The 27,944-nt window shown below is 38.9% G+C and overlaps 4 protein-coding genes and 1 pseudogene across 4 annotated transcripts; 2 read left to right on the forward strand and 3 right to left on the reverse strand.

The window, feature by feature from the left end:
* Positions 1 to 1,189: 1,189 nt before the first annotated feature.
* Positions 1,190 to 5,633, forward strand: LOC145469879 (E3 ubiquitin-protein ligase TRIM45-like). The gene is made up of 2 exons (XM_081453688.1): positions 1,190 to 3,161; positions 3,464 to 5,633. The coding sequence occupies exons 1-2, from the start codon at positions 1,755 to 1,757 to the stop codon at positions 4,430 to 4,432; spliced, it is 2,376 nt and encodes a 791-aa protein (XP_081309814.1). The 5' UTR covers positions 1,190 to 1,754; the 3' UTR covers positions 4,433 to 5,633.
* A 99-nt stretch (positions 5,634 to 5,732) lies between these two features.
* LOC145469881 (pyroglutamylated RF-amide peptide receptor-like) lies at positions 5,733 to 9,635 on the reverse strand. Its single transcript, XM_081453689.1, has one exon. It carries the CDS (start codon positions 7,660 to 7,662, stop codon positions 6,637 to 6,639), a length of 1,026 nt encoding a protein of 341 aa, XP_081309815.1. The 5' UTR covers positions 7,663 to 9,635; the 3' UTR covers positions 5,733 to 6,636.
* A 1,664-nt stretch (positions 9,636 to 11,299) lies between these two features.
* LOC145470204 (uncharacterized) lies at positions 11,300 to 13,324 on the forward strand. Its single transcript, XM_081454036.1, has one exon. It carries the CDS (start codon positions 12,003 to 12,005, stop codon positions 12,783 to 12,785), a length of 783 nt encoding a protein of 260 aa, XP_081310162.1. The 5' UTR covers positions 11,300 to 12,002; the 3' UTR covers positions 12,786 to 13,324.
* Positions 13,325 to 15,743: 2,419 nt separating this feature from the next.
* Positions 15,744 to 16,727, reverse strand: LOC145469273 (uncharacterized; annotated as a pseudogene).
* Positions 16,728 to 20,598: 3,871 nt separating this feature from the next.
* On the reverse strand, positions 20,599 to 21,973 carry LOC145470787 (uncharacterized). The gene has a single exon (XM_081454626.1). It carries the CDS (start codon positions 21,971 to 21,973, stop codon positions 21,134 to 21,136), a length of 840 nt encoding a protein of 279 aa, XP_081310752.1. The 3' UTR covers positions 20,599 to 21,133.
* Between the last annotated feature and the right edge of the window lie 5,971 nt (positions 21,974 to 27,944).

Raw genomic sequence — 27,944 nt, forward strand, 5'->3', positions numbered from 1 at the left:
GGCTCAACTGAACGTTGTGTTACAACTAACGCGTGACGACGATGTAACGGTACAAAAATATGCTCCGACATTTGTCCGCGGCGCGGACATTATATGCTCCGAGAAACGAGTTTTGAGGAACCGATAATGTCCAGTGACAAATATCTGAGCATATTTTCGCTCCAAATGAGCTCAAATAGAGGCTATTGTGTTTATTATCCTAATATTTTTCGCAACACGCGCGGTTTTGAAAATTGGGGAATATCTCTCAGATTTTCCTCAGTTTTTGCTGGGAATATTCAGTCACGTGACGTGTTAAGACTAATCGCGTGCCGGGGAAAAGATTTGATGGATTATAACGGGAGGCTAATCTAATGCGCTAGAATAAGCCAATCAGAGCGCGCGTTATATCAAATATTATAAACAAAAACAAGCCATATGCAACGTGTCAACAAATCGTAGTTAATAGAGAGGGGACCACACGAAAAGCGAAAGTGGACTCTGTTAATATGTTATATCTGTCTGTAAAACTTCGGTTCATGTTCCTATAAAAATGTTGATTTTAGCAATAAACAAGAGTTGCGAGTCAGCCGAATAGAATCATCTCATAATCTTTAAATACTGCTTGCCATCACTTGATCTGCTTGAATACCACAGGACGATAAGGAAAACGTCACCTTCTAAAAAATTGAAAATTAATGAGGCAAAATATCAGTCACCGATTTATGGCCCAAGCGCTAAGCGCGCTGGCCATAATTCGAAGGGGAAAACGAGGATCCGTAACTTACAGTACGAATCCAGAAAACGAAGGATAGAAAGATATTTATTATATATCTACTGTGTGTCTGATGGGTTCGGGAACAATTTTCTATCCATGCTATCCACGGCTTCAAATTTCTGAACAGCTCGAAAGCAAAACGAGTCAATTGGAAATCGTTGTTAAGTGACTCTTAAGTCATTAACAGGTTTTAATACACAATTTCAGAAGTCAAAGAAAGCTTTAAACTTTTACTTGCTAAAAAGGTTAACAACACTTGGCGATAAATCACGAAACATTTTGGCAACAAAAACAGCTTTAAATTTAAGCAGGTTATAAGTAGAATACGGCCCGCTAAATTGACCAATAACGGCGCGCGTACTAACTGAGAGATATAATAAAATATACAATAGCAAACCCACCCAAGCAATCAAAATATGCAAAGTTACACGTTTACTCAAAGCAATCAGGTAGTACAGCCGATTCAAGGACACTGACAATATAATATACCCTTAGGATGTCTCCCTTAATTACGTGTTCCAGTCCTCCCAGGGGTGCTTGGGTTTACCTTTGCCATGTTTGCTGGCTACATGTATATAGTGCAGTCCTCTTAGAGTCGCAGCCCAGTTCATTTTCTTCCATTTGGACATGTCAACTATACGATCAACCGTAGTATTTCATCGACTACGAGTAGTCCCTCTTTCGCTTAGTCCTTCGTGCGTGACGCGAAAGAAAACCTCGAGGAAATGGCCACGCAAAGTCCTGGCCTTATCGAGTCGGTCACAACGCTCCGCGGACTAAACGAAAGAGGGACTACTCCTCGTAGTCTAAGTAATATTATTCATGCTGCGTTTATGAAATCAACTTTCAGAACTCTTTTAACCATGTCGTCCTAAAATGAATTGACTCAGTTGTTAAATGCACAAGACCACGAAACTGGGTGTGGCTTGGTCGCATTCCTTGGAATCAGAAACCGAAGAACACCCGTCAAAAACAACGATCATGATTGGTTCGTGCAATGAAAAACATTTATCATAATAAACAGCAGATTCTTAGAAGAGCTAAAAAAAGAAAGTCACAAGACTTCATTCTTTCGAGTTGCATTCCACGAAAACCTTGCTTTACTAGCTCGCTTGTCTCTGAAGACAACATGGATATCAAAACGTTGCTTCAAAATCTCCGTGAAGAAGTGTCTTGCTCGGTGTGTTCCGACATATTTACTGATCCAAAACATCTGCCATGCTTACACAGTTTTTGTCTGCACTGCTTGAAACAATGGCATAAGACAAGCCATGGCCGCAACACAATCAGATGCCCAAAGTGTCAAGCCGTTAGCAGAGTACCTGAAAGTGGCGATCTGAAAGATCTTCCAACCAGTTTTTACCTGAATGGCTTGATTGATGTGCTGGCTATTAAAGAGTGTAAAGACAGCCAAGTAAAATGTGGAAATTGTGAGAAGAAAAGCTCCGAGACTTCTTACTGTTTCCAATGTTGCATATTTTATTGTCAAGCGTGCGTAACTGCCCACGACATCATGCGACGCAATAAAGATCACCGTGTTCTGGCGCTTAAAGACTTTCAAGACAAGGACTATGAAGATGTGTTGAAGCGGCCTGTGTTTTGTCCTAAACAGGGACATGCGGAAGAAGAACTGAAATTCTTTTGCAAGGACTGTGAAACGGCAGTTTGCCAAACTTGTGTCACATTAGGCCACAAAACCCATACAATGAACTTAATGCAAGAAGAAGCAGAAACACAGAAGATTCAGATGAAATCTATGGTTGAAACACAAAGGAACAATTTAAAAGCAAAGATGAACATCATTCGTCAGCTTGATGAAGACTACGCTAAGCTCATACAACAAGGCGAAGACGTGAAGAGAGATGTTCAAAAAATTGTTGACAATTTGATTGCCGTCATTGAAGCGAAGAAGCAAAATATTTTCACAGCCGTCGAAAATCAAACAATGAAATCGCTTGGAAGTCTAACAAAGCGTAAGACCAAAATCGAGGAACAAATAGCGGTCATAGAATCATCGCTGGAAAAGGCTGAAAAACTTCTGATGAGAAGTACGGCTGAATTTGTACAACTCAAGAAATCATTGGAGATAATCTTCGAAGGAGTTGATCAAACCGGACCAATTGATGGTGACCCTGAAGGTCTTCTAGTGCGTTTAACTTTTGTGGAAAATCAAAAGTTTTTAAACACAGTCAACACCGAAGAAATTGGTTCTTTGGAAATTCCACACCAAACAAAAGCAAGTCAGTGCATCGCTGAAGGCAAAGGACTCCAAGAAGGAACTGTTGGAGGTGAAGCACAATTTGTTCTGACGACAAGAAATGCTCAAGGTAGAAAGTGTTTCAACAAACATGACCATGTAAAGGTAGAGATCAGAGACGAACAAGGACGAGAATGCGTGACGGAAGTACGAATAATTAACAATTATTCCATGAAACCGCGTTGGATATGAAGTGATAAATAACCAACGAGCGCGTAGCGCGAGTTGGTTATGATCACTTCATATCCAACAAGGTCGAATGGAATAATTGTTTTAGTATATTCTTAATCGGGTTTTTGCCGCCGATTTTTATTTCAACAATTTTACAGAGCGGAAAATTTTTAAACTTGGCGCACTGTTTTCCATATAAGGTAAAACTCCGACTAATGGCTCATAGTCGGAGTTTTTGAGCCAATCAGAGAGCTAGAAATGCAATAGTCGGAGCTGAGAATATACTAAATGACAATAAGGATGGAAGCTGCAAGATCAGTTATTCTCCAAAAGAAACGGGCAGATACCAAGTGACAGTAAAAGTAAACGGAGGGCATGTTCTCGGGAGTCCTTTTACTGTTAAAGTACAGCCATTTCAGGTCAGACCTGTATTATCTTTTGGAACTTATGGTTCCTCTGTTGGAATGATTAACCGTCCCTGGGGGGTGGCAGCGAATGCCAGGGACGAGATAGCTGTAACTGAATATGCGAACAACAGAGTTAAAATCTTCAGCAGTGATGGAAATTACTTGAGATCCTTTGGTCGGCAAGGGAACAAAACCGGGGAATTTAATCATCCAACGGGAATAGCATTTCATAGAAATGGAAACATTTTCGTGGTTGACAATAGTAATTCTAGGGTTCAGATTTTCAGTGGGGAGGGTGAGTACGTAAGTTCGTTTGGTGGGAAGGGAAGCTTTGATAGTCAGCTCTCTGATCCTTGTGGTTTATCTGTAGACAGTGATGGAAATATCATTGTTGCTGATGCACGTAACAAACAGATTAAGATCTTTTCTCCAGACGGCAAGTTTCTAATGAAGATAGGTGGGCAGGGTTCTTTTACTTATCCTTTGCACTGCGTTCAGTGTGATAGATATCTCATAGTGTCAGACTTGAATGAACACTGCGTGAAAGTTTACGACCGGAATGGAAACTTTCAGTACCAGTTTGGAAACCAGGGTGGAGGAGACGGGGAGTTTAATCAGCCCCATTGTTTGTCAGTGAACAAGTCAGGACATCTGATGGTCTGTGATACAGGTAATAATAGAATACAACTATTTGAACTAACTGGAAAGTTTGTTGGCAAGTTTGGAACAAAGTGCAGCAATTTAGGAGAATTGAAATTTCCATGGTCAGCGGCAGTTTTAAGTAATGGCCGAATTGTTGTGTCTGAATACAATAACCATCGTATACAGATATTTGAGTGAAACGATGTCTTCTCCAACATAAGCCTGATTATTTTGTCAGTTAAAGCATTAGGTTAAGCTGATGACGAAGAAAAGAAATTCAACCTCAGAGGGACAAAATATTATTATGTCCATAATCCCAATGCAGAAAAAGGTGATTATTTTGTCAATTTTATATTGAAACGTAGGAGGAAAAATGAGATTTGCACTGTTTTTGTAAGCAGTGAAGATGGATGAAAATATTCGCGAGTTCAAATTAAATTTGTGACAAGTACCCATTATTCCAAAATGTTTTTATATATTCTAGAGTATGATTTTGAGCTAGTATACGCAATATTTAATATTCAGCTTAAACCGCTTGAATAATATTTTCACTTTCAAACATATAAAGCATCACAGCATTCAATGATCTACTTTGTTATACTTTTCACAAGGTGATTGACAAGAAAATTTTATAAGGATTGTACTTAATTAGTCAGTTGATTGATTTACCAAATTTCTCAGTTTAATCAGTAATATGCATGGTGATATTGTTTAATCAATTTTATTAATATGCTTGTATAGAGATATACAAGGCCTGTGAATGTACCATTGAAGCTTCAGTTAAAAATGGTATATTAGAAACATAGGAATATACTGCAATGATGCATTTGAAGATTCGGTTTAGTGTATGAAAAGAATATTTTATCTTGTATAAGAAATAACATTGCCTGGTGTGGATAATTTAATTTGGGTAAAATAGTTTTACTTTTTTTACGTAAAGCTATCTATCGGCTGATAGTCAGCGAGAGACGAAGCTCTATCTAAGCCATGCCAACTCAGTATCAAAGTCAATAGAAACCAAAACAAAGCTGTCTAACTGTTTAAGCATAACGCTACTGACCCATCTATCACAAGAAAAAAAATTATATTTCAGAAACTCCACGAAGCTATTTTGTAAGATTAATCCTGTACAAGTACCGTCTGTTAATCTTTAATCCCCCCCCCCCGATAGTCGATAAGAGGTTATGCTAATAATATCGTTAGTTTTGCGCATATCAATAATTTAAAGTTATTCAATAATTTGCTGTTTCTGTTGTTTTACCAACTGAATAACATTTTAGGAAAAAAGGTTTATATTTCATTGAAACAAGTTAATAGTTTCTAGCCGTTTCAAACTCTTGTGTAATTTTTATGTAAAGTTTTCAATAAAGATTGTTCGAGTCTTAAGGTAATTCCTCTGAAATAAAAGTGACAATAGATTTTTGTTCAAACTTTGTAGAACAAGACAAATCCGTCATGTTTTCCAGGTTCAATATGCGCGTGCACAAGCGCGCGCTAATGACGCCATAAACTATGCGCAGTAAGGATGCGCAATGCAAATGTGAGGAATGACCTTGATTGAAGTTGCTTTATACTTTGTGTATCATATGACTTTTGTACAGATACTATTTTGCATGCGCGCTGTTATATATTTTTCAAAACCTCCTTCTTTGTAGTAGTAAGGATATGACACTTGCTTCGTCATACAGCAGTAGGCTAAAGACAGGGTGAAGAACAGTTGAAGAGGCGAGTCAATCCAAAATCAATAGTCTAAGCGTGTAACGTTAGATTGACTTGTGATTAGAAGCTGCTGTTGTTTTGGAGCTAGGGGCATTTTTTTTTTGTTCTATTGTCCTCTTAAAGGGTATCTGAAAGCCATTCAATCATGTGAGACCTTGCGAGAGCTGCTAGCCGACCCCTAGTACAATGACGACAATTGCAATGACCGAAGAACAAAACAGATCAACTCAAGGCATCTGTTTATTAAGTGGCTGCTTAGAGAAATTCGTGTAAACGTACTTTTCTGCAGACTCAGAGGCAGCGTCCACACTACGCCAGAGAAGTTTGAAAAGGCAGCTTTATTTCTACGGTTAGACCTACCGTCCACACTAATCCGTCACGAAAACGGAGCTTTTCGAAAACGCTCTTCAAACCGGAGCCGGAATCGTTTTCGTGTGGACGGATAACATTTTGAAAACGGATCTTGTCGAAAACGATTGCGTCACGATAATCATGTGATTTTCCTGACCGAGTTTTCCTGAAACACAAATCCAAAATGACCGGTTATTGATGCGTTTTTAAATTCGTCCGGCGTAGTGTGAACGGAAAACATTTGATGCGTTTTCAGAGTGAAACCTCGTTTTCAAATTTCTCCGGCGTAGTGTGGACGGGGCTTGATGCCGTTTGCTCGTCGCTTGGTAAATTCACATTACCGGTTGCACCTGATTTGTGTGACTATGGCGGCAACGACGGCTAAAAACACGCCTCGTACAACAGCAGCAACAGAATTTGAAAACAAGTTTCCTAAATTCAAGGCTCAAAAATGCGTAAATAGTAGGGTTTAGGCACGAGCTTGATATCTGCGCTAGGTAACACCAGATACGAAGAGCGAAGTTGTTTTCACTTCTAACTCCATAGACGTTCAGTAAATCCACCCAAAACGTCGGCCCCCAGCAAAGGACAAATCCAAGAACTGCAACGACCATTAAACGAGTTGATTTCACTTTACACTTGGCAACTGCTCCGTGAATTGTTCCATTTTTGCTTCTTTTCCACAAACTAACGGCAACCTTTGTGTAGGTGAGGAACATGTACATTAATGGAATAACAAACGCCAGCAAAAAGTAGATTGTTTTGGATAGCTGAGTTTTCCATTTTGAAGGCAAATCACAGAAGCTATATTCTTTACAAGTTTCCGTGCCGTTGTTCCCTTTAGAGCAAATTACTTCAATGTGTGTCCTAACGCTATAAATAAAAGGAACAGACGTTATGAAGGCGTAAATCCAAATGGCAGCAACCAGTTTAAAATACGTCTTCAAATGTCTCGGCGCCAAGCTATCGAAAGGTCGTAAGACGTTTCTTTGTCGATCCCAGGCGATCGCGACCAAACTATTAAAAATGGCCGCGGCGCATGCGTAGTCGATGAGCACGAGAGCCTTGCATGATGAAGAGTTGCCCTTGGAGAATTGAATGTTCCAAAAAATTGGAACGCTCAAGTGAAGCAGTAGATGCGTGAGAGACAAATGGAAAATCAGAAAGCTTGAAATATTCTGCCGTATCTTGCCACTTCGAACCATAACAAAGACCACCATGATGTTGAGAACTCCACCACATGAAAGCAACGTGTAGTAAGCGACGCTCCATAAGAAAACGTAGTCTGTGCGATAGAGACGCGGCGATGAAGAATTTTTTTCACTTGTGTTACTCCAGCTTTCTACAGTGTGATTCATTTTCGTGTCTTCAATTGATTGTCCTTTGAGTTTCGTCTCGAACCCACCGATTAGCAGAACGCGAGAAAACGCTGTTATCCGACTCAAAATCTTGAAATTTCACGCTTTTCTCTACCAAACGTCGTTGATTAAATGCAAGCCTTATAGCCCCTTGAAATAGCTCGTCTGATGAAAGCCATATTAATTTTCTCTTAACTGTTCCGGACACAGGTTGGTGTGCAGCTAAGTCAATAAAACCCACTGCGAAAAATCAAGAGTTTGATTACAACGAACGGCAAAAAGGAAACTTTGGGACAAGTACAATGAAAATCAATTATAAAGCCCCCGGTCTGTCTTTTTACGGTAAAATATATTTATTTTTCATTTCTGCATTCTCTTTCTTGTCAAATTTGAGTAAATAACAGAAATAACCTAAGCATTATCATTTGTCACCTCATTATTCAATGTGTACTTTTTACTAAGAGTTTGCTATTACACAAGGTGTGTGCTCTGTTTAAAATGAGTTTTTGCCGCCATCAAACAAAACTATAACATCGTAATGGTAAAAAACTAACAGGAAAACCAACCTGTTCTACTCGTTTAAATCGTCGTTTGAGAGATTCAAAGTGCTCTTATAACCTTACGAGGCTTTGATGGAGTATCTTGAAGAGAAGACAATTAAAGACTTTTCCATTGCAGACAAAAGGAAAACTTATTTCCATCGACATATCAACATTGTTTGACCTCAAGGAACATGTCCAATAGGTGGTCTCAAACAGGGATTTTATTAATTACCTTTACCAGTAATTTCGTCAAAGGCTGCCGATTGGTTAATACTGGTCTCGTGATCACGTGATCTGATCCTGTGCACAGGTTCACTCGGAAATCAGACAGGTGTACAATTTTGCCCTCACTACACAACCGAACACAGTCAAAGGTTGAGGCATGGGCGCGTTGGTCAGCCAGGCCCGAGATATGTTTTAATTGCGACAATAAGCTTGCATTAAAGTGGATAAGGGATATATCAAGTAACGCCCTACATGCGCCTAAGCCGGACACGTAAACCGCAAAAAACCTCTTGTTAGGAAAAATAGGGACCGTGTACCCCCGACCAAATGCAGTGGCGCCACCTTTGGGGTTTTAAGGTTGATCTATAAACAACAGAATGAAAAAACAAATCATATAACGCTAATTACACCATAAAAATAAACCTTATGGGAAAGTGCTAGTGGCAAGGCTGACCGTAGAATGTCACAAGTTTCTCAAGCGTCTCTTTATACAAACATACTATCCATGAGCCTTCGCGTACTACGCTCGCACCCAGTTCTCTGTCCCGTGTCGGCATAATATTACTTTATGTCAATACCGATTATCACAAATTACATTAACCAGGCGGGTGTCCGTATCAACCGGTCAGGTGTCCGTAACACGAGGTGCGGCACTCCTACTTATTTTCATTCTTTTCTGTGTATTTTGTGTATGAAATACTAGAGCCACCGGGACTGCACTTCTCACAAAACCTTTTCATGGTATATTTTTTAATTCTCAAACAGCGATTAGCCAATCACAAAGCATAATGCATCGGCACTGGGAAATGACTAGATGTCAACCTATAGCTATCTATTAGACGCTCGTCTCGCCTTTGCCCTTTGTAAACAGGCAACTCACCAGAGGGGCTTGAAGAGAGGGTATACACTGTAAATCCCATTTCTCAGCCCAGTTTTTGCCCATATCCCATCGCCAGCTTATTTCATACCCAAGTCCAGTGCAGTTCTTATTTTTGGTTTATATTTTCCAGTCCCAATGACCCAAATCCAATTTTAACAGTTAACGAAAAAAAAAAAAAAAAAAAAACACTGTGTAAATTCTACTTCCCATTTCACCTCTTCATATCCATGTCAAAATAAAAATTATAACACAGACCGCTCGAGGAAATAAAGGAAAATAACAGCAGTATTTTCTGCAGAACAAACAAGTCAAAATGAGAGTATTTTAAACCGAAATCATGGCTTGATATTCAGTGAATGGCGAACTATTGAATAAGATTGCAGTCAAATTAAAAATGCTTTATACAGTAATTCATTTTTCAGTAGCATATTTGCAGTTTTGGTAAACTAAATTCACTTTATCATTTCAATTTTGATTACCTGCCAAGATATGTCCCTGCTTGGACAAATTAAAAAGAGAAATGCTGTTGCTTTTGCTCTCCTCTCTTTCTTTTTAAATTTCCTAAAACGTCTGTCTCACGTTTTCCAAAAGCGTGAGAATCACAAATTAAAGCTTGTTATATAACGTTAAACTACGTGCATGAACTCACAAACAACATTACGAGCTTGTTTTTCCGCTGAGGGCGATTCGGCTAACGTGAGGGTGGGGAGGTACGGGAAAATGCAGGCAAGAGTATAAAAACTGGGGCTCAAAATCAAGTTCAAAATTATGAAGAAACTCAAAGATAAACTGAGGAAAGGCTAAAGTAAACTGCTCTGAACTTTTAAAATGTCTACAACTAGTTCCTGTATGCAGTCGGTAAATTCTGCTAATGGTATCTGCAATAGACGTCATTTTATAAAACAATCTGTTTTTTTTTTGTGTGTGTGATCGTTTCATCCCTTGTTCAGCCTTAAATTAAAGAAGAGCTCACTCACTTTACATTCATGTAAGAGGTTTTGATAAACATTTGTTGATTATAAAACAATTCATGTTTGGTTTCTCCTTTTAAAAGTACGATTGGGTATATTAAAAGGTTAAACAGTGTTAATATTACGTTGTGACGAATATATCACCATGGTCGTTTTACGATAACGAAGCGAACTAGGCGAAACTAGAGAAATTAAAAGAAGGACAGAAGGTATTTTACGAAAACACACTGGATATTCAACGAAGGAATGGCATATCATTAATTCCCGACAGTCTATCTCCAGAGAAGTCTAGAAGATTTGCAAATTTAATTTGCAAATCAACAGCTTTCGGTGGAACTTTTTGTCTGTTAAAATAATCAAATTTAGATATACACTTTTCAGTTCCTTTGTGAACCACTTGGGTGCGTTTGCGCAAGGTGTAAGGAAACTAGATTTGAGATAAGAGCATGTTCCTGACGGATGTTCCCTTCGCTCTAAAATACTGAACTCACGTGTTTCCAAAGGGTTTGTTACATAACATCAGTTGCAAGCTATCGCAGACGTTTGCAATGATTAGGCAATTTGAGTAACCACGATTGCAAGCGACGCCAGGGAAAACGTGCATTAATAATTAAAATGAATTTAGATTTCGCGTACGAATCTCGCGATACAGTGAGGTCGTTTAGTTTGATTGTCTGAAACTGAATATGGTACACGGCGTTTAAAGTCGAAAAGAAAAATTAGAAATTTACGCGTATAAGCTCACGTTCTCTAGATAACGCACAACTGGGTCAGTTCATGTTGCAAAGAAATGAACCAAGAATTATACCATGCGAGCACAACCAGTGTATTACTCATTAAACCTTTTGGTTAGTGGCGTTGTCGTCCCCGTTGCCTTTGTGGCTTTCTTAAACATCCTTTGCAGTTGCTTTGCCCGCTGCAGCGATTTCAGCTTTTCCATGCCCTGTGACTCTTAAAGTAAAAGATTTTCTGAGAATACTGCCAATTAGTTCTCTCCAAAAATCATAGTTACTCTACAATGCTCTGAGGTGTTTTAAATCCACGTGGAGTCAACAAAATCATCTTTTTTTGTTTTGAATATTGAATTTCTCAATGTTGTTCTCGGTGAATCTTGTGAAACCAGTTGCACAGCTGTGAGTTAACTAAAACGAGAAATATTTTCCTCTTTTTTTTTTTTCAAAATGGTCGACCTCACGTTTTCCCGACGCCATGTGAAAGCAATTTTCAAAATGCTTGTTATATAAGGTTAAATAAACTGCGTCTTGCATTGTTTCCTGGGGGGAGTAGACGGGTGTTGTGAAGTGACGGTGAAAATCGCTACGGCGTTCTACATGACAATTACAAAAAATATGAGGCCCAGCGAATGTTGTATGGTAAGGTGAGGTGAGCTAGGGAGAAAGCTGCGTAGATTTATCAACTTGATGTTCTACACTTTTAGCTTGGTAAAAGCTAACGTTGTTAAGTATTATTTTTTGTTATAGCAAACTACCCCCCTAATTCCTTGTAATAATAACATTGACAGGAACTTACAGCATATAACGACACAAAACTCGCCTAGAAAAACACCATCTACGCATTATTCCGTGTGTTATATAACGAAACGAAAACTCACGTGCACCTGTAACACCTGTTCAGCTTTGGTGGCTTCCTGAACAAGAGAGGATAAAAAGAAATCAATAACACTGTAATCTTCACATTAGACTTGAATTTAAAGCGATAGACATGGAGAAAGGAAGACAAGACGGCAAGATAAGCAGTGCAACATTCCTACCCGATGCTGCTACATCTTCCAGATTTCTGTACAGCTTTCAAGGAATATTTCACCCTGCAAATGCTAATGCTCCTTTCGTAGATAAAAGAGTTTTAATTCAAGACATTCCAGAAAGTAGCGAGGCTAACAGAGTCCGCCAGATATGCAGTGAGTTGCTTTCGTCACTATCAGCAAAGACGAAGTTATTCCAAGTGGGCAGTCAGCATCGAACGCGTGAGGGGAAATCGTGGGCACTGGCATGTGAAGGCGGGAATTATGGTGGGCATCATGAAGACACGAAAATGATATTGCCTTTCTTGGTGCACACAAAAAGCACAGAGGGCAACTCCCCCGTTTCGAGGGACTACTCGAAGGAAATTACCACCTTTGAGAGCGCAGCTCAAGCGGTATCCAACAAAGACAACAAGGAATACAAGTTAGAAAAAACAATCGCTCAGAGACCTGAAAAACAAGACAAGTTAAGCGACGAACCTGCTGGAAAGAAGAGAAAAGAAGACGCTTTAGAAGACGATCACACACGTAACGGACCAAAAGAAAGAGAAACTTATTGGGAGCGAAGAAAGAAAAATAATGCTTCGGCAAAAAAGTCAAGGGACGCGAGAAAAGCCCGAGAACTGCAAACACAAATAAAGGCAGCTTTTCTTGAGAGGGAAAACCTGAAAATTCATGCACAGCTTATGATTGTTCAACAGGAAAATGCGTGTTTAAAACGAGTTTTATGCGCCAAAATGTAAAGAACACTGTGACTGTAGACATTTGCGTTTGTAAACTGTACGAGCTGACGCGTTTAAAAAATGCCTTGCCGTTGCTTAGAAATAGTTTTTTCTTGATATAACTATGTATAAAACTCCCTCTTAATGCATGAGCCTTTGAGCAGTTTTCAGGGACGTAGCTAGTAACAGTTAAACATTAACCCGGGCCCTTGCCTCAGTCAGTTTTTCGCCTTTGCTGTTTATAGTTATCATAAACAGCCTAAATACCTAAGAAGAGAATTTGACCACGAACATTGCCTCAGTCAAAACTTTTTATCTGGCTACAGTATTGGTCATTTACTGTTAGGTGTGCTGATATTTCGCATCACACATTGCGTTTAAAATGTAATCGATTCAAACGTCGACACCATGTACTATCTGACAATTTGTCATTAAACAGTTAAGAAAAATTGCTTACTTCACATACTGCTTATTTTTTATTCGTCTTCGCAGATGTCATCCATCATCTATCTGTGTGCAAATCTTTCCTGCCTGTGGGGCTGAAATGGTGGAGGGGGGTGGACAGGGGGTGGAGGGGGAGGAGGATGTGGAGGGTTAGGAGTGAAAGACTACGTGAGGAGAAAAGCGTGGTCTCTACTTAATTTTAATTTCGCAATAATGGAAGAAGTAAATGTCGTGGGACTTAACCCCGTCCTCATCACGCCGGAGAAATTTGAAAACGAGGACTGTTTCTACGGTTAGGTCCGCCGTCCACGCTAATCCGACACGAAAACGGAGCTTTTCGTAAAAGCTCTTCACACCGCAGGATTTTGAAAATGAGGGCTTTTCGTTTTAGTACTAGTGCGGACGGAAAACATTTTGAAAATGGAGCTTTTCGAAAACGATGGCACCGCGATAGACCGATGATTGTTGCGTTTTCGGATTTCTCCGGCGTGGTGTGGACAGAAAACAACATTTGATACGTTTTTAGAACGAAAACGCCGTTTTTAAATTTCTCCGGCGTGGAGTGGACGAAAGCCTTAAATTTTGCCAATTTACAGAAAAATCCTGTTAAAAAAAACAAAATTTAGCCAACGCTTTTTAATATTATTAATCAATATTTACAACCAAACTCTTAGAATCCGCCTACAGATTTTAACTTTGCAAAGCCATATTCTACGATGACAATGGACGGAACCCTAACAAAACAAAACTTAACACAGGTTGATAAGTTAATTTGTGGCACGGTGTATTTTAGTACAAAGGTCAGCATTTTCGTTATGAATTTTCTCAGTAACCGTGATTCACAGGAAGTGTTCGAGAGCATCAGTACGGAATTTTAAATAGAAGAAAAACATAAACGCCACTTAATCATGGAAAAAAGCGTCGACGTTTCGTTGCAGGGAATTAAGTTTCTCGTTGCTAACGTCACCTCACTAATTTTTTCGCGGGCCTTTGATTGCGGTATTTTTATGAATTGCTATCGCGAAAATTATGAAGATTAAGTCCCGCAAAATAAGTGGCAATAAATTACATGATTTCATATTGCGTTCGCGTGGAGGGACACGCATAGATTTCTTTATTTTTTCAACATCATCATATTTTATTTAATTTAATTAATTTGCCAAAGGCAGGTGGGAAGCAAAAGTACATTTTGTCCCCCTACAAGGCGTGTCACCCTTACTCAGCCCATTGTTATTTCTTTTAACAAAGTACCCTATCTGCTACATTTTATGCCAGGCTTTGCCTGAGACCTAAGCCGACAAGAAAATGGGTTAAAACAGAACACAGTGAAGCTGAGGTGCTTTGATATAATTTAAAATAGATTTTTAGAATCCCCGTCCCCTCCCGCTACAGGACGGGGAGCTTGGGGAGTAGGGATGGTACAGCGGTCAGAGCGCTCGCCTCTGACCAATGTGGCCTGGATTCAATTTCGGCCTAGTGCCATATGTGGGTAGAGTTTGTTGTTGGTTTTCGTCTTGCTCCGAGAGTTCTCCGGGTTTCCTCGCTCCACAAAAGCCAACTTCTCCGAATTCCAATTCGACCAGGATAGGGAACCCGCATGAAATCCAGCCAAGGTTGATTACGTCTTCCTCTTAAAATATTGTAATTTATTGTAATTTATTAATCAGCCCATTGTTATTGCTTTTAACAAAGTACCCTATCTGCTACAGAGGGTTCTACCCATGTCATTTCATTTGAAAGCAATGACTCGATTTAGATTCAATCGAGCAGTTCTGTGATTGGATAATACAAATTGCACGAATACACTTGTTTTTAAGGAATGGACAACGAAAATTGATACATAATCTTCATTACTGATTATGATCAGTTTAAAGATTTCCTTTTGTTTATCCTTCCTGAAAAAAGAGGCTTGAAAATGAGCAAAATAAGAGAAGCTTTCCGTTATAAAAGCATTGTTACCTTAAATAAGCCCAAAATTTTTTACTGAAAAAAACTTCTTCAGAGCGTCAAACGTTGTTACATTTCGGGTTAATGTTGTGCCCAAGATTGTCACATTTTGCGTTAGTTGTTACATTTTACGAGTGCAAGACATAGAAATATCAAGCACAGTTGAGAGTAGAACGGCCCGGGAATCTACGTAGACAGTTTTAAGACTCGTCACGCAAGAGGATTGTGTAACAGGGCTTATAGGGCGTCACAGTAGAATAAAAACTTCAACAATAAGTCGCCCGAGGACTTATTCTCAACTGTTTAATAACAAATTCCTTCATCATACAAAGTATTTCAATTTATTGCATTTTGAAGACAACACGACGTGCAAATATTCAACTCAAATTAACAAATCAAATGACCAAGGATCCCTGTACCATGAAAGGTCACATGCATACTCATATTCAAGTACATAATCATATTAGGGACAAAAACTATTTTTAATCAAAAATAAGACACTATTTTTGCGTATTTTCAGAGAAAACCCTCAAGGATGAACGAGTTTCCGAGGCTGCTAGTACTGTTTACAAACACAAATGTCTACAGTCACAACGTTCTTTTCATTTTGGCGCATAAAACTCGTTTTAAACACGCATAATCATAAGTTGTGCATGTATTCTCAGGTTCTCTTTCTCAAGGAAAGCTGCCTTTGTTTGTGTTTGCAGTTCTCAGGTTTTTCTCGCGTCCCTTGACTTTTTCGCCGAAGCATTATTTTTCTTTCTTCGCTCCCAATAAGTTTCTCTTCCTTTCGGTCCGTTACCTGTGTGATCGTCTCCTAAAGCGTCTTCTTTTCTTTTCTGCTTAAATCCTCTCGTTTTTCATGATGCTTTTCAAGTGTCATTTTAAAATTGTTCTCCTTGTTGACTCTGTGCGCTTGTGCTGCGCTCTCGAAGGCGGTCATTTCTCACTCGAAGTCCCTTCTCTTGGCGGGGAAACTACAGTCTTTGTTTTCCGTGTAAACTAAGAAAGGCGATGAGAGTTTCGCGTCTTCCTGTTGCCCACCATAATTCCCGTCTTCAAACGGCAGAGCCCACGATTTCCCCTTATGCGTTCGACGCTGACTGTCAATGTTCTCTTTGGCTGCTGACAATAACTCACTGTATAACAGATGGGGCTTTCGTGGGGGTGAAACATTCCTTGAAAATTGTTAAGAAATCTGGAGGACGTGGCCTCGTGTGAGCGTGTTGGGCTGCTAGTCTCGCTGTCTCGCCTTAATTCCTTTCTCCATTCCTGTGGTTTTGATCTCAATTCTAATGTGAATACTGCGGTGTTTTGGACTCTTTTTATATGCTCTCTGCATTTGGCAACAACGGAAACTGAACAGCTGTACACGTGAGTTTTGATTTTGTTATGTAACACAAAAGAAACGTTGTCTAGATCAGTAGTAAAAAAGTTCCAATGCTATTATTTATATAAGAGGCTTGTATTTATTCAATTAATTAAGTGAAAACTGGGTAAAACATGCAAATCTGCGGTTAAAAATTACCGACGCTGTTTTCCCTGGTCTCTAGCCCGCCCTACTTCGTTCATGAGAACTAATATTTTATGTAACGGTTTGAAAGTTGTTTCCACTCCAAAGCGCAACCATGATTCTATAACGTGACTCGTTTCAATGAGCCTTTCGATGCACGTATTTAAATGTTCAGTATAACAATTATTTTACAAATGGCTCTCATATGAAGTTGCTAACTGATGTGGATATACTTTAAAGCGATTCCTTCTCTCGCAACATGGCATTCAACTGTTTAATGTTTTTGCCTGAAATTTCCAACCGGATGGTTTCTGTAAATGGTAAGCACCATGGTCCTAGACGTTCTATGCGTAGACCGTGGAAACTGGGGACGAGGAACGCGACATTGCTCGCTCTTCGTGACAGAATGCGGTGTTTTGCGAAGAAAGTTTTAGCAAGAATCGCGCCTTATACGTTCATCTCACATACAAAGATGTCATCGTTTTCAGAAAAGGTCGGTCCACGAATTATATTGCTTGAAAACCGGGTAAGCAAAGTTCACGCTCGAAACGTCCTCGTGAGATAACAAATGAGCTGATCGCGGTATGAGTTCAAACTGTGAAAACACTGACAGAAAAATAGGCAGTCAATGACTGCATGTGGCTTCTGCTGTTATTGTTTAGAACATTGCAGTAAAACAAATCTTATTGCAATAAAACGAGCTAAATACGAAAACGTTTTTGGACTGGTAGCTCATTAAAAACATGCGACTTGTTTCTTGCACCGCGCGAAATATGTCGATCTCCAAATTTGTAAAGCCGGATAAGACTTTTGGTAACTTGAATTAAATATCTGATTAGTTTTCATTTTCTGGGTTGTCCCGGTTTAAGTTAACGCACCGTAAATGTTATATAACAATTATTTTACAACTGGCTCTCATATGGAGTTGCGAAAGCGTGAAGTGACTGTCTCCAGACAAACTGATTGGAAAATATCATTTTATCCACAGCTTTTTTTCCCCTGTAATTATGCGTGAATATTAAAACACAGGGCTGAAAGTTTTACAAAGAGCAAATTACAATTCATAGATAAACTCATCTTTACAGTTAACAGTAATTAATCAAATTTACACCCAAATTTCGATAATTTCAGGGATAAAAATCAAGCAGAGACATTCTTGATTTGCAAATTGAATTTGTTAATGGTTTCCTCTAACATGTTATTTTCGAAGGCTCACGTGCTCACGTGGGGATCAGTGAAAACATCACGCGACAACGAAAAGCAATGAGTTATTATGAAATGTCGATCGTCTGTGGTAGATTTTATGAAAGGAATTTCAGCTTACAGCTGACTTTAAATTTAGACTCCTTTTTAGCTGATGGTCAATTTTAGCGCGAATTTCTCAGTCTATTTGTTTATTTCCGCTTTTTTCATAGATTAGTGACGTATGTTATGCACTGTTACCTGCGTGTTTCCCCAGGGGTACCTCCCCTGTCCCCCGGCACCCCTCACGTCTGCCAGGTGGCCCAAAGCAAGAAAACAACGTCATTGTGAATGGCGTAATTTATCGTTACGCTATGTAACAAGCTCAAGTTTTTGGAAAACGTACGCGCAAAACATTTTTAGGAAAAATGAGCCTTAAAACTCTTTAGTTTCTGGGCACGGACACAGCTATGAGTGGAATTTCGAAATTTTCTTGGCTTCTCTTAAATTGCCGGAAATAAAGCTCCATTTCAAATTTGTACGGTGTAGTGTGGACGAGCTCTTACAATTGGCATTATATTTAGTAACATTCGATTAAAAGCCTTCACCGGAACGACACAAGAGGAGAAAGAGAAGAAAAGAGGAGAAAGATCACGCGACAACGAAAACCAGGTGAGTTGTTAAGAAATGTCGATCGTCCTTGGCAGATTATATAACAAGAATTTAACAGCTGACTTAAAATTTAGGCTCCTATTTATAGCTATTGGTCAATTTTAGCGCAAATTTCACAGTCTGTTCGCTTATCTCCGCTTTTCTTAGCCTGTGTTCACCCGCCGCATCCCTTCTATAAAAGTCGAGAAGGATTAGCGGCGCCGCTACCCAGACGTCCCTCTTCCCGATTTTTTTTTTTGAGAAGAGAGGGGGCATGTACACAGGCTACGTTTTTCAGTCATAGATGAAAACAGCGTCATTGTGAATGTTGTGACCTATCTTTACTTTATATAACAAGCTCAAGTTTTTGAAAAACGTCCTCGCAGAACATTTGGTAAATTGAGCCAGAAAACACCAGTTTTTTTAATTATTATTTTCTCCCTACAGAAACAGCTGTGAACAGATTATAATTTTCAGATGCTACTGAAAAGATTTAGCTACAACTGACTGAAATTTCGAAATCATGTCGGCTTTTCTCAAATTGGTGGATTATCAAGGATGTTGGACAAACCTGCAATCTCATGCAATTAGTCTCTTAAGCTATTTTTGCAACAAAGGACTCTCATTTGACTCACTTCGCCGGTTATTAACGAGTATTCCACGCGTGCGCATTGGATATCAGTTGGCTATAATCATCTTATATCCAACAAGAGCGAGTGCAATAATCGTTTTATTAACCCTTTGAATATCAAACTTTCGCCAAAAAATACCGTTTTTAACCGTTTAGTCAGACTTTTTAGCTGCCATGACGCTAAATAAGCCTAAGTTTTGCTAAAAAAGCGTTTTTTTACTAAAAGGAGAGACTTTTCGAGGATTAGGTACAAAATTGAGCAAAACTTCAATTACGGGCACGCGCATAAGCCAAAATTTGGACTTCTTTTATTTTTTAAATTTTTTTTTGCCATTAACCGTTCTCAATTTCGTTTGTTGGCCCTTTCCTTTCTGTTTTTCTCTGCCCTTTTACACTGGCTACCTTTCGCATTGTATGTTCTTTCTGGCTGCAGTGAAAAGTTGGATGTTAATTACGGGCGAAGCCTAGAAATGGACCTTGATCAATCATAGGTGTTGTGGACCATTTTACCACCGTTTTTGCACCAAAACTGATAACCTTGTTTTTCGATTTGCGACGTCGGAATGTCGTCGATATCTAAACCTGACCATTGTGCGGAAAGGGCTAGCCTAGCACTACTATCTGCTTATCAAGAATATCTGATGACATTTAAATTGATGACGTCACAAGTGGTACAAAGAGCACGACCATTAATTACGCATATATGCGTAGTTGGTATTCAAAGGGTTAAAAAAACGCCCCCAAAATACATAAAGCTAAAAAAAGTACTCTGTGTTATCTTTTATGTTGCTTTACCTGGGTCCTAAGACAAGAAAATGGGTTAAAACAAAACACGGTGAACTTGAGTCTCTTTGATATAGTTTAAAATAGATTTTTAAACTCAGTATCTTATAAAATCATTTCCAGTACTCCTTATTACATACGAGGGGCCTGAAGGGAGAAAATGGCAACCTGAATTTGCCCTTTGTTTCCGTCACCGTGAAAATGGGATTTGGATCACTAGAAACAAAAAAAAAATGGGAAAGGGACTGTATTTTTTTTTTTGGCAAAAATAAGCTGGGAATTGGGATTTATTTAACCATTTCACCTCCCACTTCAGGACCTAAACATTTTTACAGAGGGTTCAGTTCAGCCGATGCCATTCATTTCGGTGGAATAATTCGATTAAAATTCGATCGAGCGGTTATGTGATCGGATAATACAGGTTGCACAAATACATTCGTTTTTAAGGGGTGGACAACGAAAATTGATACACAATCTTCATTTACGAGAAACGTTTTTAGAAGTTGTATTTATCATGATCAGTTTAAAGATTTCTTTTTTATATCCTGCATAAAAAAGAGGCTTAAAAAGATCAAAATAACAGAAACTTTCCGTTGTAAAAGCATTAAATTGGCTTATAATTAAGCCCAAAATTTTTAAAAAAGTTCACCATAGCGTCAAAAGTTGTTACATTTCGGGTAAATGTTACATTTTGTGTCCATAACTGTTCTAGTTCTCGTTAGTTAGTGGATTCTGCGAAAGCAAGACAGAGAAACACCAAGCACAGTACAGTTTAACAGCAGAACGGCCCGGGAACCCGTAGACAGTTTTAAAGCTCGCCACGCAAGAGGATTGTGTGACAGGGTTTACAGAGCGTCACGGTAGAATAAAAACTTCACAAAATAAATAAACCGAGTACATATTCTTAACTGTTTAATGACAAATTCCTACATGATACGAAGTAATTCAATTTATTACATTTTGAAGACAACGCGGTGAGCAAATATCCGACTCAAATTCACAAATCAATTGACAAAGATTCCTGGCCATGAAAGGTCACATGCATACTCATATTCAAGTACATAATCATATTAGGGACAAAAACTATTTTTAAACAACAATAGACTATTTTTCCGTGTTGTTAGAGAAAACACTGAACGACTGATGAAATTCTGAGGCTTTCCAAACGCGTTAGCTAATACAGTCTACAAACACAAATGTCTACAGTCAGAACGTTCTTTACATTTTGGCGCATAAAACTCGTTTTAAACACGCATTTTCTTGTTGAACAATCATAAGCTGTGCATGTATTCTCAGGTTCTCTCTCTCAAGGAAAGCTGCTTTTATTTGTGTTTGCAGTTCTCGGGTTTTTCTCGCGTCCCTTGACTTTTTCGCCGAAGCATTGTTTTTCTTTCTACGTTCCCAGTAAGTTTCCCTTTCTTTTGGTCTTTTACCTGTGTGATCGTCTCCTAAAGCATTGTCTTTTCTTTTCTTTCCTGCTGGTTCGTCGCTTAAATCTTCTCGTTTTTCATGATGCTCATCAACTGTCATTTTAAAATTGTTTTTCTTGTTGACTCTGTTGGATACCGCTTGTGCTGCGCTCTCGAAGGCGGTCATTTCTCCCTCGAAGTCATTTCTTTTGGCGGAGAAACTGCAGTCTTTGTTTTCCGTGCAAACCAAGAAAGGCGATGAGAGTTTCGTATCTTCTTGTTGCCCACCATAATTCCCGTCTTCAAACGCCAGCGCCCACGATTTCTCCTCAGACGTTCGACGCTGACTGTCAATGTTGGTCTTGGCTGCTGACAATAACTCACTGTATAACGAACGGATTTGTTTATTCTCCTCACTCCCTAGGCTCTCGTGGGAGTGAAACATTTCTTGAAAACTGTTAAGAAATCTGGAGGACGTGGGATCTTGTAAGCGTGTCGGGCTGCTAGTCTCGCTGTCTCGCCATCTCTTCTCTATTCCTGTGGCTTTTATCTCAATTGTAATGTGGAGACTGCAGTTTTTTGGATTTTTTATATGCTCTCTGCATTTGGAAACAGCGGAAACTGAACAGCTGTACACGTGAGTTTTCATTTTGTTATGTAACACACAAAAAACGTTGTTGAGATGAGTCATAAAAAAAGTTCCATTGCTATAATTTATATAAAAGGCTTGTATTCATTCAATCAATTAAATGAAAACTGGGCAAAACATGCAAATCTGGGGTTATCGACGCTGTTTTCCTTCGTCTCTAACCTGCCCACTTCGTTCATAGCAAGTGATGTTTTACGTAACGGTTTGAAAATTGTTTTCACATGGAAGCGCAACCCTTAGGTAACGTGACTTGTTTCAATGAGCCTTTCAATGCACGCACATAAATGTTATATAACAATGATTTTCCAAATGGCTCTGATATGGAGTTGCGAAGGCGTGAGGTGACTCTCCAGACAATAAAAGGAAAATATTTGTCAAAAACTGTTTTTTCCCCGTTATGTAATACTAAAACACGGGGCTAAATGCTTTACAAACAGCAAATTACATTTCGTAAATAAACTCATCTTTCCCCGCGATTTTTGCCTCGCATTCTTTAACTGAATCGAAATACTTGAGTTGTTTAAGAAGCTTGCATTTAGAATTAGACTCAACAAACATATGCTAAAATGTTAACATACTGGTAGGTAAAGAGTTAAATTAAACATCTTTATTTCAAGCTTCAAAAGTGGTCATTAAGAAAATAGCGGCAGCATGTATGCAAAAAATCACCGTGATTGCGAAATGACGTCTGTGCTATGCATTATTACACTGAGATGCGGCAGATATTTTTAAACTTAATGACGTTTTTCACGTGTTTTAAAACGTGAGCTTCTAACCGGAAAGTAACCAATTCAAGCTGCTTTTACCTCCGGTTTTGTAAAACGAAGTTGATTGTCAGTCACTCAGATTGTTCTTCAGATGCATCGAGGTCGTGAGAGACTTCACGATCTAAAAAACCTTTGCACTTGTTTTGAAAAGTGTTCTAGAATGGTTTCTTTAGATACGAAACCAGAAATTAACCCATGCCATTGCATTCTTCTATGTTATTTAATGCAATACACTGATTATGCAATTCACGTTTTACAAATTCTAAAAAAGGTAATTTGGGACGGATATTCGGTCGATTAAATCATTGGACTACAATTTACAAATATTAAACAGCGATGCTTTTGTTTGAGGTTGCTCTCACCTTGAAACGGAAACAAACCTTTGACATTTCAAATTTATAAACCTTGTCATTGTTTTACAATGTTTCACAAATAATTTAAAAGCTGAAAGCTTGTACATTTCATGCACAGGCATTAAGAGTAATTTAGCCCTCTCGCTTTGACAAAATTGAGATTTTTCCTTAAGCAAGAACGCAAGGTGACTTAAAGAACATCACTTTAAGTTACGATTTAAGTCGTTTTGGATATAAATTAATCCTTCCCGAGAATCCCCTCGCTTGGTTTATTTTTGGATCATTTACCATTGACTGTGTTTGAATCTGAATTACCGAGAGAGCACACATATCATTCATTAAGTTTTCGCAAAATTTGCACGCCATGGAATCTGATCCTCGCCCTCTTGGCTTTCCCGAGCTGAAGAGAGAGTTCCCGACACTAAGAAAACTACATGCAAATTGCATTTCTTTGCGAGAGTATATTTTAATTTTCTTCTTCAAATCGCAAAGTATTTTACATCGCTCGTACGAAAGAGTGTTCAAAGCACTTTAGCTAAACACAACTTTGCTTTCTGACTGATTCTATCCAGCGCAAACAGTCGGGGAACCAGCGTCGTTTTCGACAAATATTCGTAAAAGCACTCGAAAACTCTCCGATTTGCATTGTCCAATCAAAGCCCACGAAAACTACAAAGACTGTAGTACGAGCATGTGCAGTGAGGTACGTTTTACGGCACGTTGTAGTATGAGATGAAAATTGCACCCGGGCCCAGTCAATTCTCGACCGCAAAATGCCGTAGTTAACTGGTACGTTGATCCTCGGAGCTCTGTGTAAAATGCAGGCTTCAAGTAGTTTGCTGCAGTGTGATTTTCAACACGTACGGCTATTGTATGGTTAATACAGAAACTACAGAATTCGTCGCCTTCATTCATTGTAGCTGCTTTGCAGGTGGATGGAGATTTTAACACAACGCAAACGTCATGTTCTTAACGAAATGTGCCTAACAAGGTCACTCCACGAGAGGCCTCATAAAGCAAAATCAACGCTTCACAAAGTTGATTGAAGTTCCCGCTTCAAACAGTACTTTACGGAGTGTAAAGTGATATTTCACAAAGTAACGGGAGGTACCATTTCGTAAAGCACCAGGCAATATTTATCAATGTACAAAGTTACTATGCTATGTTAAGGTACCATTTCCTGTAGGAAATGGTAACTTAACATAATAACAAAGTAACATTTCGAAATTTATCTTGAGTTATATTTCTCTTAAATTGAAAAAATCTATTTCGGAAGATACAACTTTTAAGCCGTAAAAAATTTTGTAAAGTATTTTGAAGTATCATTTCCTAAATGGCAAGCACAATTTTACAAATTGAATATACCCTAATGTCACAAATTGCAAAGAATCATTTGGTGAACTATCTTGAGGTACCATTTCCTATGGTACAAAAAGACAAAAAAACATTTCGCAAAGCATCTTATTAAGTTATATTTCCGATCTTAAAATGAAAAACTCGACTCCATTTCGTACGATACAACTTTAACCTTTCAACACAACTTCGCAAATTCAATATGTTCAAATTTCGCAAATTGCAACTTCAGGTACCATTTTCTGCGGTACCAAAGTAACATTTGCAAAGAATCAGCGAAAAAAATCAATTTCGAAGCTCAACTTACACTTCGCAGAGTATCTCAGTGGAAGTGGCATTTCGTATTAGCGGTAAACACGATTAAGCCAGTTTAAAATACTAACACATCACAATTTACAAAGCACCATTGCGCAAGTGATCTTGAAGTGCCATTTCCTAAAGTCTCAAACACAACTGATTTGGCAGTCATTTCGTAAATGATCAAGGTAAATTTCACAACAGGTACACCGATAATATCCTTTTTTGTCAACCCTACATGGAAAATATCAAACACCCTTTCGAAGATGTAATAACCCTATTTATATGCATACATACATATCTATATCTATGATTTTTAAATAAACTTTATATGCAAAACTGTGGTATCAACCTGTCTTAAGCAATAGCCTTTACTTATCTCTTTTACTTGTGCTTATGTTTGGGCCTCGTCAACGCTCGGCCTTGTCGACACTAAGGTTTGTTTCTATATAAGAATGTATAATTAAGCAAAAACAAGAACACCTTAAATTTAACAAATTCTTGTCGAGAGGCCTAAAGTTCTATGCTATCTTTCGCACATAAATACATGAAAATAGCAAATGCATGGGCTGTCTGTTAGAAAAATGCAACCAAGGGCATTGCTGTAATTTTAGTTTGTGGATGAAAACACAGTCAAAACACTAGCAGAGAAATTTTTAATAATTTTATGCTATTCGCCCTCCAAACTTGCATTAAAATATCTCTTGTATTGCCCTTCTTCATTGAAAATGGCAGCTTTCTTCGATTGAAATAGTCTAAGTGATTAAGCTTGCAGATATAACTTTTGTTTTCCCGTCACTGGCAGTTAAGAACAATATTTTATTTACTCGCTGCGCTCGATGTTGAAATACTGTTTTTACCACTTCGCGCCGCCGTGTGATAATAGAGAGGTTAAGCATGACGTTAACGGCAGACGGCAAACGGCAAAGATAACTTCTGATTTTGAGTTCTTTTCTTCTAATCCGTAAATAAAGGACACAAAAATGGAATAATGTCTCTTACTGTTCATTGCAAATACAAATAACTTCACTTAACTGTACACACAGCTGAAGAGAGACGGCAAAAGTTTCATATTTGCCGTTTGCTGTTTACCGCAAACGTCATGCTTAAACTCTCTAATTTCTATAGCTGGTTTTCACATGACGTCACTAAAATTCGAACTACAAAACTATTGATCTTCCTGAGATTTTACTTAAATGATGTATAAGAGCAGCTTAAAATTAATATTCATACAAATTTTCTCTCCGAATGGGTTCTTGGTTTTGTGATAAACTACGCTTGAATTTCTAAGCTTTTGCGTGACGCGGAATTTACATGACGGCCTAGAGAGCTGTCATGATGGTTAAAAGAGTGACTTATTTCGGAGAACTTGGCTATCTGAACAGTTCACGTCTTAGAAAAAGTATTATTTTAATGTTTTTGAGTTCCTCGAGGGATAAATTCACGCTTTTGTAGCAAAACTCAGTGACAGATGTTTCTGTTAGTTTCCGGCCGCCATGTTGGTGCCCATACGGATGGGCACCAGCATGGCGTCTCCATACAAATCTCTATAAATTTGGGTAAAAAATTTCTCCGCATTTCTCGCATGAGAAAAATTGCTGTGACCAGAATTTTGGCGAAAGTCTTTGCATATTTATGTTCTTACATTTTCCAGATTCTGGAATTTATCTATTGACCGGTTTTGATTTATATTTTGATCTATTTTGAATTGCGTGATACTGAAAACCAGCAATATCCCAAGCGCGAGGGTGCTAGGGTATGGGGAAAATACTGGAGACTTTTCCCGCGAACGGCGAACCGCTAGGGGTCACGTGATGAGAGTCAGATGTCACGTTTGAGGTTTTCGACTCGCATTTTAAACGTCAAGAGGTAGGTTTTCACATTTCAATGAATGTCTTTTCTGAACCTTTGGAAAGAAGTTACGGAATTCCCTCATTCCGGCTGAGGTAAGGGTAGATAGGAGACTTTTAACAAGATTCTAGAACCAGAAGAATGGAAATACCTAAAAGATAGAGTTCTTGGATTGTGAAATCCCTGCCCTTTTGTTAACCTGAAGCCTAAGAAAGGTACCCCTTTTGGGTGGAGCTTAATTGCTCCTGTAGAAGTCATTATGGGGATCACTCCCTCCTCATACACAAGTCAGTAGCTCTTGACCTGTAGTGATGAAGCCGCAGCCTAAAGACTGGTATGAGCCAGCTTTTTCAGTTCTTGAGCACAAACTTATTGCTCTCTGTCAACTTGTCAATACACTTGACCTTTCCTTTCTGATCTGGTCCAAGTTCACGGTCATTAACATCACTCTCACAACACAGCACTAACAATGTCACTCACAGTCTGATTCTTCAGTTCCACTGCACCATGTTTCATGGTCACTCATCATTGTCAGACATGAGTTCATTATCTTGTAAAATTCCCCAGCCTCGCAGTGTCACCGTTGCTATTACCTGTTCCCAGACTTCCTTTTATGGCTGCCGTGTAGGGGCATGCTGTTTCCGAACAGTTTGTTAAGATGGCTCATTGAAAGAATGATAAATTAAAATTGAACTCTAGAAGTCAGAATTGCTAGTTTTCTCTTATTCCTTGTTTTTCAAATGTCTTGATGTAAACTTTCATAGAGAAGGCACCGGATGTGACGTCATCTTTCGATAGCTAATTCAATTACATAAAAAGTGACAGACGCCGCAGAGTTTTCTCCCCCGCCCCTCTTAACCATTTCCCGCGGGTTGCTAGGTTATGGCGAAGATAGGAAATGGTTAGATCAAGTTTTACCATTTCCCGCGGAGAAAAGCGGGCTGCCTAAAAGCGCAATATCGCGCGTACGTGATATTGTGCTTTTGCCGGGGCAGCCCGCGTTTTTCTGGCTGGAAATAGAATGAAAATCACATCAACCATTCTGGAAGAGAAAGTGTTTTTGAGCGACTCGTACAACTGTTCCCTAAAACAGAAGTTTTCCATTATTTTAGAATTCGAAGAGAAAATTTATCTCTATTATAGTGTCAACCAACGATAGTGAAGTTGATATTACGTTTTCAAGACAGGATTTAACTGAGGCAGAACATAAAAGAGAACGGCCGGCGAGCAAGAATTAACAGGCAAAGAAGTAGCCAAGAAGATCGAAAAAAAGAGTGGACCATGGCCAGAGAAAGGAGGTGAAACAGTACTGAACAATGCTGTGAAGTAGAGCGAGCGAGAGCTAGAGAA

This window comes from Orbicella franksi, chromosome 15 (genome assembly GCF_964199315.1).
Source record: "Orbicella franksi chromosome 15, jaOrbFran1.1, whole genome shotgun sequence".
NCBI classification, from domain to species: Eukaryota; Metazoa; Cnidaria; class Anthozoa; order Scleractinia; family Merulinidae; genus Orbicella; species Orbicella franksi.

Excerpts from the sequence above, each read along its gene's own strand:
- LOC145469879 (XM_081453688.1), top strand. The coding sequence starts at position 1,755 with ATGAAAAACATTTATCATAATAAACAGCAGATTCTTAGAAGAGCTAAA. Across the intron at positions 3,162-3,463 it reads GACGAGAATGCGTGACGGAA|AATATACTAAATGACAATAA; the intron begins GTACGAATAATT and ends GTCGGAGCTGAG.
- LOC145469881 (XM_081453689.1), bottom strand. The coding sequence starts at position 7,662 with ATGAATCACACTGTAGAAAGCTGGAGTAACACAAGTGAAAAAAATTCT.
- LOC145470204 (XM_081454036.1), top strand. The coding sequence starts at position 12,003 with ATGGAGAAAGGAAGACAAGACGGCAAGATAAGCAGTGCAACATTCCTA.
- LOC145470787 (XM_081454626.1), bottom strand. The coding sequence starts at position 21,973 with ATGAAAACTCACGTGTACAGCTGTTCAGTTTCCGCTGTTTCCAAATGC.